At 54.3% G+C, this 13,993-nt stretch overlaps 1 protein-coding gene across 1 annotated transcript; it reads left to right on the top strand.

Annotated features, from left to right (window-relative positions):
* Positions 1–624: 624 nt before the first annotated feature.
* MAP1LC3B (microtubule associated protein 1 light chain 3 beta) lies at positions 625–13,511 on the top strand. Its single transcript, XM_045987512.1, has 4 exons — positions 625–777; positions 7,954–8,009; positions 10,895–11,001; positions 11,772–13,511. Exons 1-4 carry the CDS (start codon positions 738–740, stop codon positions 11,944–11,946), a joined length of 378 nt encoding a protein of 125 aa, XP_045843468.1. The 5' UTR covers positions 625–737; the 3' UTR covers positions 11,947–13,511.
* Positions 13,512–13,993: the final 482 nt, after the last annotated feature.

Below are 13,993 nucleotides of genomic sequence, written 5' to 3'. Positions count from 1 at the left end.
ACCCGCGGACCGACGAGCCGCAGCGGACTCCGTGGCTCCGGCCGCGGGACCCCGCGGGCCACGCTGTCACGTCCCGAGACGACGTTTCGGACGGGGGCGGGGTGTCGCGTGTGCGGACAGCGCGCCAGCGGCCCGAGAGTCCGGCCCGCGGGCGGGGGCGGCGGCCCCAAAGCGCCCCCCCCCCACGCTGCCGCGCGTTCGCCCACGACCCCCAGGCGCCGGAGGGTGCTCGACAGCGGGGCCGCCCGGGAGCCGCTGCCCGCACGCACGACGGCGACCGCGGCGCGATCCCGACGAGCGACCCGCAGCCCCCGGACCCGCGGCGCCGCGCGCAACGACCGTGCTTTCGGGCCGGAGCGTTCTCGGCGTCGGCACACGGAGCGGGCGCACGAGTGACGCGGGGTCCGCCAAAGCAGCCCGGCCACGCGGACTTCGGCGCGGGGACAGGGGGGAGCACCCCCCCGCTCTGCTCCCGGACCTCCGCGCCGGGGCCGCGATCCGCGCGCCTGCGCACCGCGGCTCCTCGCTGCGCCTGCGCGCGGCCCCGCTTCCGCCACGCCCGCCATGGCGGCGGAGGCAGCCGGCCTTGGCCCCGCCCCCCGGGACGCCGCGCCGGTCACCTGACGCGGCTGCGGGCTGAAGAGACACAAGGGAAGTCGCTGTCGCCACAGTCGGGTCTTCTCTCGCCGCCGCCGCCGTCCGCAGCCTCCGGGACCCTCCGCCTCGCCGCCCGCGCCATGCCGTCGGAGAAGACCTTCAAGCAGCGCCGCACCTTCGGTGGGTGCCGCCGCGGGCGGGGGGCGCGCGGGCCGAGGCGGGGGCTGAAGCGGCAGCCGGGGCGGCCGGGGTCGGCGACGGCCGGGGTGGGGGCCGGCGGCGGGCTGAGCGGGGGACGGGGCTGGACGTGGGGGCGAGCGGGGGCACCCAGGAGGGGCGGAGGTCGGGGACCCAAGGTGGGCGGGGAGGCGGCGGCCGGGCCGGGCGCCGAGGCGGACTGAGCGGGGCCGAGGGCCGGGGCCGACGACGTGGTGCGGCTGGCGGGGAGCGTCGGGGTTGGCGGAGTGCGGAGGGGGCCGGGAGGAGGCCAGGGGAGGACCGAGGGGCCGAGGAGGCCGGGGGGTGGGCGGGGACGGACCCTGGGAGCCCCCTCCCTCCGGCGGCCGGGTCCCGGGGCGAGGGCGGCCGTCCATCCGCTCGGGGCCGGGGCCGGGGGCCGACGGGGGGCCGGGGCTCCGGGGAGCTCCCCGCCGGCCGAGTCGCGGGCGAATCCAGGGAGCCCGCTCCCCCTCCCCGCCTCCCCGGGCCGATCTCGGGCGAGGGCGGCTGTCGGGTCCGGGTTGGGGTCGGGCCGGGGGGCCGGGCCTGGCGGTGGGGCCTACGCCGTCCCCCCAAACACGGCGGCCGTGTCGCTGGCGAACCCAGGAAGCTCTCCCCCACTCTCCGGGCGGGTCCTGGGTGCGGGCGGCTGTGCGTCCGCTGCGGGTCGGGCCGGGGGCCTGAGCGGGGTGGACCCTGGTAGCCAACCCCCCCCCCACGGTGTCCGGGCCGACCGCAGCGGTCCGTCCAGGTGGTCGCGGTCAGGGCCAGTCCCCCTCCCCGCCCGGTCACCGCCGAGGTTCCTGCAGGGCGCACCGCGGCCCTGCTGCTGAATCACCTTTTGGCCCCTGCGGCCGTGGCCGGGTGTTTGCTGGGCTCTCGCGTCAGCCCTGCAGCCCTGGGGCTCGCTGGCCCTCGGGAGGCGCAGACCCTCCTGGGAAGGGTGCCCGTGGGGGCGGCCGCCCGCAGGCCTTGCTGCGACGGGAACGGTGGAGGGAGGACACTAGTGTGCCGCTAAGTGGCCGTGGTCGCACGTGGCGGCTGACAGGCGGGCGTTCCTTGCTTGAGAAGAGGGGTGTGGGCGCTGGTGGCCCGGAGCACCCACCCCTGCACCCTCCGCTGTAGGCCGGGTGTGGCGCGGCAGGAGAGCCCGGGTGTGCGTCTCTGGCCTGCCCTGGCTTCAGCAGGGCGGTGGGTCCGCCCTCCCGACTGGGCCTGGAGACCCACTTGAGCTTCCCAGCCGCGGGGAAACTGAAAGTCCACAGTATTGCCCAGGGACGGGGTCCCAGCAGCAGGAGAGTCCTGGGCCGACACCCTGCCGGCCCCCCTCTCCCCGCAGCGTGCGGTCGGGGTGTTCTCGCAGCCCAGGGGGCCCGTCCCCGTTTGGTTCCCTTGCCTGAGGTCTGCGGAAGCTGGGCGTCGGCCGCAGACCTGGGTCCTAGACCTGTCCCTGGCAGCTCCGAGGGCTCCTCCTCAGCCCCTCAGGATGTGTTGTTTGGCGACTGGGGGTGTGGTGACCTCTGTGAACTCAGTATTGTTTGGGTCCCTGCAGCCCTGAGAGCCGCCTCGGAAGCACGTTTCCCCTCGGTCTGGCTCCCGTCCCCACTGACTCTTACACGTTAAAGCTCCCTGAGGGGCGCCTGGCTGGCCCAGTGGACGGAGCACGTGACTTGACCTTGGGGTTGTGAGTGCGGGCCCCAGGTTGGGCATGAACTTACTTAAAAAAAAATAAGTAGAAGTTAACTGGGGACATTTGTGTGGGAAAGATGGTTATTTTCTCACGACTGAAATATAGTTACTTTCCTTTAGCTTAGAGTATTTTTAGGTTTTTCTAGAAAAATATCTGAAGAGTCGATGGTAAGAGTAAGAAAAGTGAGACTAACGTATTCTAATTCACCTGGAACCTGTGGCCCTGAGGCTAAACCAGGAGTGCGCCCATTTTCTCCCATTAGTTCATCCTACGCACACCGCACACCGTTTGTGGGCTTGCCCCTTAGCTCACCTTTACTCCTCCTCCCCCACTTTTTTTTAAAGATCGTATTTATTTATTTGATGGTGAGAGAACACAAGCAGGGGGAGCAGCGGAGGGAGAGGGAGCCCGATGTGCGTCCCAGTCTCAGACCCTGAGATCATGGCCTGGGCGGAAGGCAGACGCTTAAGCAACTGAGCCACTGGGGCGCCCGCTCTCCCCCCCTTTGAAAACGATCTTTGAGTCATTTTGCAGAGGATCAAATATCATTTAATGGGTACTGCTGACCATTTTCACTGATTTGCAGCCCAGTAAACGAGGGAAATCAATTCTTCGGAGAGAACCTCTTCAGTAGAACCCAAGAGCAGCCCCACTTAGCTTGCGCGGTTCTTTCTCTCTGCCAAGCTGATGAGTTTAGGTTTATTCAGAATCGAATATCTCTCTGCTGATCCTACGAGGATTGAGAGGGTTGAAGTGGGCCTTGGGGCTCACCCAAAATAGCCCCTTTAGAACTGGGTGGGGTCCATCTAGTGGCAGGTGTCTGGACCTGCACGTCGTCTCCTGCCGGGCACTCTCCCAGCCTCCTCTAGGTGGCCGTCATTTCCAGGGCCGGAGATGGCCAACACCAAGTCCGGAGGCGTAGTGTGTGTCTGCAGGTGTGTGGAAGAATTTCGTGAACTCCCAGAGTTGTGTTCGAGCAAATAATTCTGGATTTGGTCTGCTCACGTGGAGTAATGTGCTTCAGCTTCTGGATCGCCCCAGGTTACTTAATGACACTTTTCTGCTGTGGTTTAGTGGTGGGCAGGTTTCTCCATTAATATAAAAAAAGTCAGCATGTCTTGGGGGAAGTTTATATGTTGGTCTAAAATAAGTAGCTCAGGGGCACCTGGGTGGCTCAGTGGGTTAAGCCTCTACCTTCGGCTCAGGTCCTGATCTCAGGGTCCTGGGATCGAGCCCCGCATCGGGCTCTCGGCTCAGCGGTGAGCCTGCTTCCTCCTCTCTCTCTCTGCCTGCCTGTCTACTTGTGATCTCTCTGTCCGGTAAATAAAATCTTTGAAAAAAATAAAATAAGTAGCTCAGACTACTCCAACAGGTGGACAGTCGAGCAAGGGTCCCTCGCTGTATGTCTGTGATTGACACACGGGTGGGGCGGCGTCTGTTGTGCTTCCACTCGCTCTGTGAAATCAGGTTTACTCTGAATGCCCTGGGGGGGTCTCGAGGCAGCTTTGCAAATGATCTGTTGGTAAAAATAAGACACCTTGGACTGCTCTCCTCCCGTAGGTTTGTAAGTCTTGCAAGGATTCTCAGAGACAGGAGAAAAGGAGTCTAGGAAGTGTATCTTGATACACATTTGGACGAGTGTTTATTTCCATTGTACAACTTTGTTTATTAACTATCTTGTGTGCAGGGCTGAGCCCTGGCAAATACAGAGACAATTAGAAGCAGGTCCCGGCTGCCAGGGGTGCGCTGTTGGAGAAGATACATTTAAAAAAAAAAAAAAAAACTTGAGTAAAAGAATTGCCCCTGTGTGCCTTTGATTTGTGTTGTTAGTAATGTTTTCACTAAATATACTGTTAGTCTCTGGCAGTGGTAATCTGCTCGAAAGAGTGCGGCACGGGTGCACTCTGTCTCCGCTCGGTTACTCCGGGCTTACCACGGGCTTCCGCGCAGCTGGTCACGATACTAGGACAGTCCTATTGTCGTACCATGACTTCGCTATTACTGGATTTTATCTCAAGGAAGTAACTCGTTTCATACCTCAGGTTTTTCCACCTGTAATGAAAATAATGATTTTGTCTTTTTTGGGTCATATTTCAAGGATAAATCAGGATAAACTTTTGATAACAGTACAGAAATTGTAGTTTCTGATTTGAAGCCTCACATCTAAAGCCTGTTTTGCTTATTTCCTTTTCCACTTGCCAAAACAAACCTGTTTCCTTGTATTAAAAAGAAACTCCCCCTTCTGTCTGAATGTTTCCACTTACCTTTCAGATTTATTAGGATAAGCTTTTTTTTTTTTTTAATTTTTTGAGAGAGAGAGAGAGAGAGGGAATCTTAAGCAGATTCCTTGCTGAGTGCACACACTGACAGGGGGCTCAGTCTCGTGATGTTGAAATTGTGACCAGGATGGAAATCAAGAGTCGGATGCCTAGCCGACTGAGCTACCCAGGCGCCCCAGTTAAGAGAAGCTTTTATTCCTTTATTTTTTAAAGATTTTATTTACACAAGAAGGCACAGAGGCAGGGAAGCAGGCTCCCCGTTGAACAGAGAGCCCGATGTGGGGCTCGATCCCCGGACCCCAAGATCATGACCCGAGCCGAAGGCAGAAGCTTAACCCACTGAGCCCCCCAGGTGCCCCTAGGAGAAGCTTTTAAGTGTGAAGCATAGTCCAGGGTATATTAAGGAATTACCATTCATGTGCTAGAGTGAATTAACTGTGATTTCCTCTAATCTCTGAAATAAATGTCCTTGACAGAATGGAGGGTTTTGTTGTGAAGAGGGTTGATCCTGAGTCTAGGTGGTGTAGCACCTTTTCCTGGGGGGGAGGACAGACGTAGGGACCGCTCTCAAAGCCGAGAGGAGCCCTGAAGGGGAATCAGTGATACCCTCACAAATAGAGAAGGATTTGAAGGATTATGCCACGGAAAAAATCCTCCTCCTCCTGTGTTTTCTCTACTCTCCGGATTCTCCTAATCAGCTGCTTCACTTTGGACCCCAGACGTGGGAGTTTCCAAAGTCATGCAATCAAGCTGGCTGTCCTACAATAGAAAAAAACGCTTTATTTTATTTAAAGATTTTATTTATTTATTTATTTGAGAGAGAGAGAGGTAGTGAGAGAGAGCATGAAGGAGGAGAAGGTCAGAGGGAGAAGCAGACTCCCTGTGGAGCTGGGAGCCAGATGCGGGACTCGATCCCGGGACTCCAGGATCATGACCTGAGCCGAAGGCAGTTGTCCAACCAACTGAGCCACCCAGGAATCCCTATTTTATTTTATTTTTTTGAGTAATCTTTGCACACTCTGAGATCAAGTCAATGACTACCACAGTTTAAGTCCATTCTGATTCTGTCTACCTGGCAATAGTCTCAGGTGCCGCAGGTTGAGTTCCGCCCGGCAATGCTGCCCTCCCCACCCCCCACGGCAAACACTGACTGCCGGTGCAGGTCGTTGCGTGTGCTTCTGACCAGCAGGCTGTAAATCAGATGTTCCATGGCCCCCTCGTGTTAATTACAGTGCTGGAGTGGCTCACTGGAGAACTGTTTATTTGCTAGGTTACCCGCTTATGACGAAGAATACTAAAGCATACCAGTGAACGGCCTGGTGGAAAGGTGCGTAGGGTCAGTTCGAGAGTCCTGCGCACAGGAGCCTCTGTCTGGGCAGTTTGGTATGTGCCACTGTCCCAGCACCTGGAAGCCCTGAGTCCCGTCCTTTTGATGGCGATTTCATGACATGGGCTTGACTGGTTAAAGCATTGGTCATCAGGGATTAGTTCGTCCTCCAAGCCGCTTTCCCCTCCCTGGTGTTTGGGGGTGGGGTCTAAAAATTTCAAACCCCAAGTCACTGTTCTTTCTCCATGACAACCAGTCCCCCATCTTCAGGAGCTTTCCAGAAGTTACGGGATTAACATAAACTCAGATATGGTTGGCTGGGGTTTGCCATGAATAAAAAGAGATGGCCCTTATCAGTACCACTCTTGGTATTTAGAAAATTCCAAGCGTTTTGGAAGCTCTGCCAGGACCAAGTACATATTTTTTTGTTAGTGATCTCTCTGTTATGCATTGTGAACCACTAGGCTAAGCTCTCTGTTAACAATGACTAAATTTATCTCTCTTCTCACGTACCGAACAGGCCGGAGTTTTCAGTCTTCTGCGGCAGGTTTGTTGGTGACTTTATCTTGGAGGCTGGTTCAGAAATTCAGAATTCTGGGTGGGAAACGGAAACAGAAGCTGTACGCTTGTATTTGAACATGGGGATTATTTCAGTCATCTTTATGAAGAATGATACTAAGTGGTACTTTTTTGATCCAGAAAAATAGGCAGCGGTAGAATATATTTAGAGATCATAGCTTTTTTTCTGAAGCCGCTGGGACGGCTCAGGAAGTCCCTGACATTGATCATTCATGTAAGTGATTATACTAAGGGGAGGAGCACAGAGATAATCATTCAAAACAAGTATTCAGCAGGAGACTTTGGGTCTAAAACTTTTTGGATGGGGGGGCACCTGGGTGGCTCAGTGGGTTAAGCCTCTGCCTTCAGCTCAGATCATGATCTCAGGGTCCTGGGATGGGGCCCCCACATCGGGCTCTGTGCTCGGCAGGGAGCCTGCTTCCTCCTTTCTCTCTGCCTGTCTCTCTGCCTACTTGTGATCTCTCTGTCAAATAAATAAATAAATAAATTAAATAAAATAAACTTTTTAGAGGGGGTGGGCATTGAGCAAAACTTTTTTTTTTTTTAAGGTTTTATTTATCAGAGAGATCACAAGCAGGGGGAGCAGGAGGGTCCCCGCTAAGCAAGGAGCCTGCTGTGGGACTCAATCCCAGGGTCCTGGGATCATGACCTGAGTGGAAGGCAGGCACTTAAATGACTGAGCCACCCAGGCATCCCTGAGCAAAACTATTTGAAAGTCAAATAGGGCATTGTTCCCCAGTCCCCATCTCTTTTGGGCAGTTTCTTTTCTAGTAGGCACTGTATCATTGAAAAGCAGGAAATCATAAGAGAAAACTGCATTGAAGAGCATATGTTTTCTCTCAGATTCCTATACCAACTTAAATTTCGGAAAATTCACAAAAATTGACAGGTTGTTGGAATCACTGGAGGAAAGTTTGGTAACGCCATGCTGTTAATTTGCTTTCTACATTTGGCTGCAAGCCTGGGGTCCCAAACCCTTGAAACCAGGAGTTCTGTACTTTTGGTCTCGTGTCTTACCACCCGCGAGAGCAGTGTAATTGCATGTTGGTTTACGCGGAAATGGCGTTTGACCTTAAATACCAGCTTGTGCCAGATACAAAGTGCCGGCGTGTGGTTCCTCTCAGTTCTAGGGAAGATGTCCTTACTGCTCTGCCACAGCTAGGGATAGCTGAAGTTAGTTATAGAAACCACCAGTAAAAATGCAGGAAAGGAGCTACATTTTGGCCCTTAATAATGTGCGTGTCTCTTCCTTTTCGTTGCAGAGCAAAGAGTAGAAGATGTCCGACTTATCCGAGAGCAGCATCCCACCAAAATCCCAGTAGGTAGTCTCCAGCACCTGTGTTTCAGTCGTTGGCAGTGTTCGCAGAGGAGGGCACTGCTTAAGTCCTCCAGGACAGTGACGCGGGCTGTGACCGCGGGACGGGTCTCCGCAGAGCTCCTCAGACGAGGAACGGCCAGCGTCCATTTCGTGACCTAGAGTGGAGATGGCTGAACACGCAGCTCCTTCATCTAGTCACATTCTGTGTCCTCCTGAGGCCGGGTTGGCCGCCTTAACGTTACACACACGTCAGATGTACCCGTCTGGGGGGAAAGGCGGGGAGGGGCTGGGGCGGCTTGAGCTTTATCAGCGGGAGGAAGTGTCCGCTCGGCTAGAGGCAGGGGGACCGCGCTGGGAAAACCAGCTGTCGGCACTGAAGGGGGACTGAACATTCCAGGCTCTGTGTGGTTGCCCTGCGCAGGCCTGTGGTGCTTGGCTGCTTTGCAGAGACGGCGGAGAACCCCTGCTCTTCCTTGTCCTGTGTGTGCGGCGCGGGTGCTTCCTGCCTCTGTCCCCAGCCTGGGCGGACAGACGCCAAGACGGTGTCTGCAGGCGCCAGGTCTGGCAGCAGTGGGTGAGAGGAGCTTCCGGTTTCAGGTAGAGGCTAAGCTCGGGCCTTAGTTAGATTCGAGGTTGCTGAGTGATGCCGAGCTCGTTACTAAAATTCTGAAAGGGGCTGCCAGGTCCTAATCTGTAAGGGGAAGAGATCCCCACCGCACACAGTACTGGACAGATGAGCCGAGTTCTGCGTCCTCGGTTGTTACCGCCTCCAGATGCCGCAGCCCTCTCAGGAAGACGCCGCTGCTAGAAATTCTGTAGAGACTTTCCCGTTTGGCTTTCTGACGTGTCCTCTCACATGGAACTCAGGGAAGAGAGAAGGTCCAGGGCTTCCGGCTGTAAGGTGCACAGAAAAGAGAAGACGCGTCCGCCCAGCATTTTCCCAGCTGTAGAACTCTGCAGTAAGACACAGTGTCTGTTTTCCTCGGCAGCTTAGAAACTTCAGTCTTTCCTTGTATTTGGGGTCAGCATTTGGCCCGGGGGTTTCCCTCATTAAGGTTTTCTTCACTTTTCGGTGCCGTTGGAAAAGCCCAGCAGTCTGCCAGGGTTTGCTCTGCTCCCGCAGTCTCCTTGTGAAGCGTGACTACCTGCGAACGTTAGCGTCCTCCTTTCTGCCAGCAGCTCAGGCTTTTGGCAGAAATCACAGGCTTGTACTTCCCACGTGGGCTTCTGGCCCCTGAACAGCTTTAGAGGCACTCCTTACTGGGAAGAGCACGGCCGGACGGAGAAAGCAGGGCAGCTCGCTGGCTCTCCAGACCCCGGTCTCCACTCCCCGAAGACGGCTTTGCCTTCTGCGATCCTGTCTGTAGCACTTGACAAGGCACTTTTCAGGTCTAGCCAGATGCCTTACTCGGGACTTAACGTGACTTCTCTCCCAAATTAAAGTTCAGGAAAAAGAAAGAAAAAAGAACCGAACAGTCAACCAGTCATTATACCGGGGATTGTTTTCATGGAGCTCAGCGGCACCGAAGAGTCAGGGACACTGAGAGGAGGAGGGAGGTGCCCAAGGCCATGTTGTCCTTTGTCTCAAGGCTGCTGCTCTGTCTTCCTTTAATGAATATGGTCTAAGGTCAGGAGATTCTCTTCTCATTCTGTTTCTGCTCTTCCCGGGCCAGTGATGTAAGATTTCTGTATTGCCCCAGCTCTGATGCTGGTCACACCCAGGCAAAAGTAGTCTGTGTAGTGAATCTGCCTTGTGGCTCCCATGTTCTGAACACACCCCATGGATAACAGTCCTTGGTCTTACCAAGGAAGGGAACAGCGGTTTGATTTGGCCGTATAGAACCTTCTGTGGGCCCTGTATAGTGGAACAACGTGCAGACGAGTATCTTCCCCTTTCCTAGAGAGACACGATGCGAAGATTTCCACTCCTCCTCTCACTTGTCCTTGTTGCGGTGAGGTAGAGAGTTGCTTTACCTGGAGAAGAGTGTCTCTGGTACTCCGTAACACGATGAGGCATGGGCAGTCGGCACCCCGGGGGCAGCTTTGACAGTGGCTGAGAAGTAGAACTTGTTTGTCCTCTGTGGAGAGGAAGTCTGTCAAGGAGCTCATGGATTTGTTTCCGTTCCTGATGCGGAAGTATTTTTGTTCCCTGCATCGATTATTTATTTATTTATTTGACAGACAGAGATCACAAGTAGACAGAGAGGCAGGCAGAGAGAGAGAGAGGGAAGCAGGCTCACCGCTGAGCAGAGAGCCCGATGCAGGGCTCGATCCCAGGACCCTGAGATCATGACCTGAGCCGAAGGCAGCGGCTTAACCCACTGAGCCACCCAGGCACCCGTGCAAGATTCTTGACTTTCAAAACCCATCAGAGAAATACCAGGAGTGTTTTGTCAAAATGAAAGGATCTTCAAGCCTTTCTGCACAAAGTTTCCCTCCAGAACCAGCTGATCGTTGTCTGTACTTATCAGATATTTACTCAGCACTTTTCCACATCAGGCAGAGAAACCCGGCTTGTGCGAAAGAAACGGGTGGACTGCGGAATCGTGGTCGCTCACGCTTTGGAGGAGACAGCGGCTCCGCAGTTGACATAGATCCAAGCTGGTTCCTGGCATCTGATGTATTTTTTGGACCAGTTAGTGTTTTCATGGCTCCAAATAACAGTACGGAGCGGCTCCTTTCAGCCCCTGCTCCCTTCCCTGGAGGCTCGCTTCCCTGTGGGGGTTGGGGGTAAGCGATCGCTCTTCACAGGAGGTCTGTGCGGAACTGATAGCTCCTGTTTCTGTCTCAAACCCCATTTGGTATGTGCTGGCTACGATACAGAAGTATTTCGTCTCTTCATTGTTAATGGTCATTTTAAAATCTCTCATTGGCTCCTTTCCTAGGTGATCATCGAACGGTACAAGGGTGAGAAGCAGCTTCCTGTCCTGGACAAAACCAAATTCCTTGTACCTGACCATGTCAACATGAGTGAGCTCATCAAGATCATTAGGTATTTAATCACCGTTTCTCCGGGTAACTGCTCGTTATGTACCAGACTTACAGATAAAGCTTTAGTTTTGGTTAACATCTCTGCAAGCTTAAGAAAACCTAAAGACGTTTCCTTCCTTGCTGAGCTCTTCTCTTATCTGCTGGATCTCTTGTCCTCTGATTTTTTTCGTCATAACATCTATTGTAGATGCTTTTTTTTTTTTTTAAGATTTTATGTATTTGACAGAGATCACAAGTAGGCAGAGAGGCAGGCAGAGAGAGAGGAGGAAGCAGGCCCCCGCCGAGCAGAGAGCCCAATGCGGGGCTCGATCCCAGGACACTGGGATCCTGATCTGAGCCGGAGGCAGAGGCTTAACTGTCAAGCCTCCCAGGCACCCCCTAGATAAGTTTTGTATGGCAAAATTAGTAAAAGACAATGCAGACTTGGTAGAATCGTAATAAATGATTTGTAAATTATAGTTTGAACTCTCTCTCCCATTGGACACTCGGGGCTGTTCAGAGCGTGTGCTCATTTCAAGCTGGCCTGGGGGACGCGGTAAGGATAGCGCAAGCGTTCCCGCTGGCAGCAGGCACGAACGTGATGCTAGAGATGTGCTGTACTTTACGAGAAGTTGTAGCCGTGAGAGTCAGGCTGTAGGCCTGCGCAGAATTTTGCCAGAAGCAGCATTTACAGAAGCTTTATACTTTGTGTCAGAGGGGGTGAGTGATATTTTTACGTTTCCCGTGCAAATCGATGTGCTGGTGTCTCTTCACGTTGTCTTCTTACGACAGGAGGCGTTTACAGCTCAACGCTAACCAGGCCTTCTTCCTGTTAGTGAACGGACACAGCATGGTGAGTGTGTCCACACCGATCTCTGAAGTGTATGAGAGTGAGAAGGACGAAGACGGATTCCTCTATATGGTCTACGCCTCTCAGGAAACGTTTGGAGTGAAATTGTCTGTGTAAGACTAGAAAGACGCATCTGTTCTTGAATTTTTTTAAACCCTTACCAAGGAAAAAAAAAGGGATATTAGCAGCTGAGGTTGATCAGATCATCCAAACAGTAGTGTTCCTGCCTAGGAGTTTTAGGAAGTTGTTTTGTACCACAAGCAGAAAAACTGAGCTCGGAGAGGAGATCCAGCTTTGGGAAACTATTATTTAACCTAGGCTGTTTTGTTTTCAAATTTAGAAGTTTAAAAATAAAACACTTTGCATTCTGAGTTGCCAATAAAACAGACCTTCACATTATTTTCATGCTCTTCCCCTATTAGGAGCCTGTACTTAAGCCTTCAGAGACACACTCTTCACTAGGTTCACTGACCCAGCGGACGCTCTGTAGAGGGTTTCTGTTGAATGGGGGAAATGCCTGTGAGAGCATCTGTAAGCATGAGTTGTCAATCCCCCCCCCCCCCGGCCCAGTTTGCTGTAGTCGTGGGCAAAAAGCAGGGAACACGGGGCAGGAAAGCTCCGAACTGCTGCTCGGGGTTCCTGCTCCTAGTGTGCGCGTGCCCGAGCGCGTGCTCTCGCGGGGCCGGTGAACTCGTTTGCTTTTCCAGACGCTAACAGAGAAAAGCACCACTGCTCGGTACGGACCTTGAATCATGTAAAATTTTGGTCTAGTCTCTCAAAGCACCCAGAGAAGGAAGGTGTGGCGTTTCTCCGGGTTTGTGTGGTCTCTCGGAGGTCCGGCTGCCACCTGCGTCCGTCAGGGACCAGCGGTTCTGTCAGTTTCGTCCTTAGGACGGTGCCGGCCAACGCGGGACAGATGAAGCGTCCCGTTCAGACGCGCGCCCTCTCCCTTTTGGCCTAAAGCTGTAGATGATCTGTGTTGTATGTTAAGTGTGTGACTCTTATTAAAAAGTAACCACGTGTGAAGAGTATTTCCGTTGTCCTTGTGGGTCGTCCGACCGTCAGAGTTCCTCCCTGCCGGGCGCATGGCGGAGGAAAACAGCAGCAAAAGGAGACCTAGCGTTCTTCACGGACAATTAGTTTCGGGCGGTAAACCTTTTCCGAGTTCAGCTAGAATAACTCTGCGGCCTGCGTGGGGCTCGCTGCGTCCTGTTCCTGTGGGAGGAGCACAGAGAGCCCGCGACCACTTCGTACGGGACCGGAGCAGGTCGCGCCTTCGCTTGTGTACGTGGGCGTGTGCGGCGCACCTGCACCCGTCTGTGGAAGTCACTTCCTCACGGAGGTGGGGGAAGCCACAGTCCTGCCAGCGCGCACTCGACCCCCGACCTTCGCGCTGCATGCGTCTGTCCACGGCTCACTTGGCACGCGTGTGCTTTCACAGTATGTAAACTCCGCACCGGCCTGTCTTGTTTAGACTGTACCCACCATTCTCACTCACATTCTTGTAACTGCTGTGTGACCAGTAAGATTCCTAGAAGAAATCCTGCTTTTTAAAATCACAAGTACCATGCAGGGAGGGGTGACTTCTGCCCCACTTTAGTGGGTGGTCACTAGGCTCTCTGAACCAAGTACATTTTTAATGAACTAAGGTGAATAAAGGCACAACTAAAAACTGTCCTCAAGCTCAGTTTAATGGATCAGTGTTTGATGCGTGCAACGCCGTGTACTGTCTACACTATCCCCACGCCGGGCGGTGGGGTGGGTGGGGGGTGGGGCAGGGACACTCACCTCTGAAGGTCTCTCTCTGCTTTGTCCCAGGCACCTCCCTCACCTCGGTCAAGGTTCTGCCAGCTGGTCTTGTCCTTGTACAAGTAAATTTTCAGAACTAAAACACTTGTTAACAAAGTGAGCGGACAGATGCAGGACCTGGGTGTTTCGTGGGAATAAGCGACTTGAAAACCTGCCACGCGGTGGCGGGGAAAGACACATACAGACATCGGCTGGCCGAGTGGCCAGCATCACTCGCTGGGAAAACTCCACGTGTTCCCAGTTCAAGCGGGCACTTCAGCTGTCCGGGGAAGAATGCGGGGGCAAGAGGAGGAAATGTTCTACTTGCCCCAGTCTGCTGCTCTGGTGTCTGTGGCCCCCATCTTCAGAGGCCTGG

The sequence above is a fragment of the Meles meles genome, chromosome 19, assembly GCF_922984935.1.
Source record: "Meles meles chromosome 19, mMelMel3.1 paternal haplotype, whole genome shotgun sequence".
NCBI classification, from domain to species: domain Eukaryota; kingdom Metazoa; phylum Chordata; class Mammalia; order Carnivora; family Mustelidae; genus Meles; species Meles meles.
The sequence above is the reverse complement of the archived record's forward strand: the minus strand, read 5'-3'. Positions and strand labels throughout refer to the sequence as shown.

Coding starts and splice junctions, on each gene's coding strand:
- MAP1LC3B (XM_045987512.1), top strand. CDS start 738: ATGCCGTCGGAGAAGACCTTCAAGCAGCGCCGCACCTTCG. Junction 778..7,953: donor CAAGCAGCGCCGCACCTTCG/GTGGGTGCCGCC, acceptor TTTTCGTTGCAG/AGCAAAGAGTAGAAGATGTC. Junction 11,002..11,771: donor GAGCTCATCAAGATCATTAG/GTATTTAATCAC, acceptor TTCTTACGACAG/GAGGCGTTTACAGCTCAACG.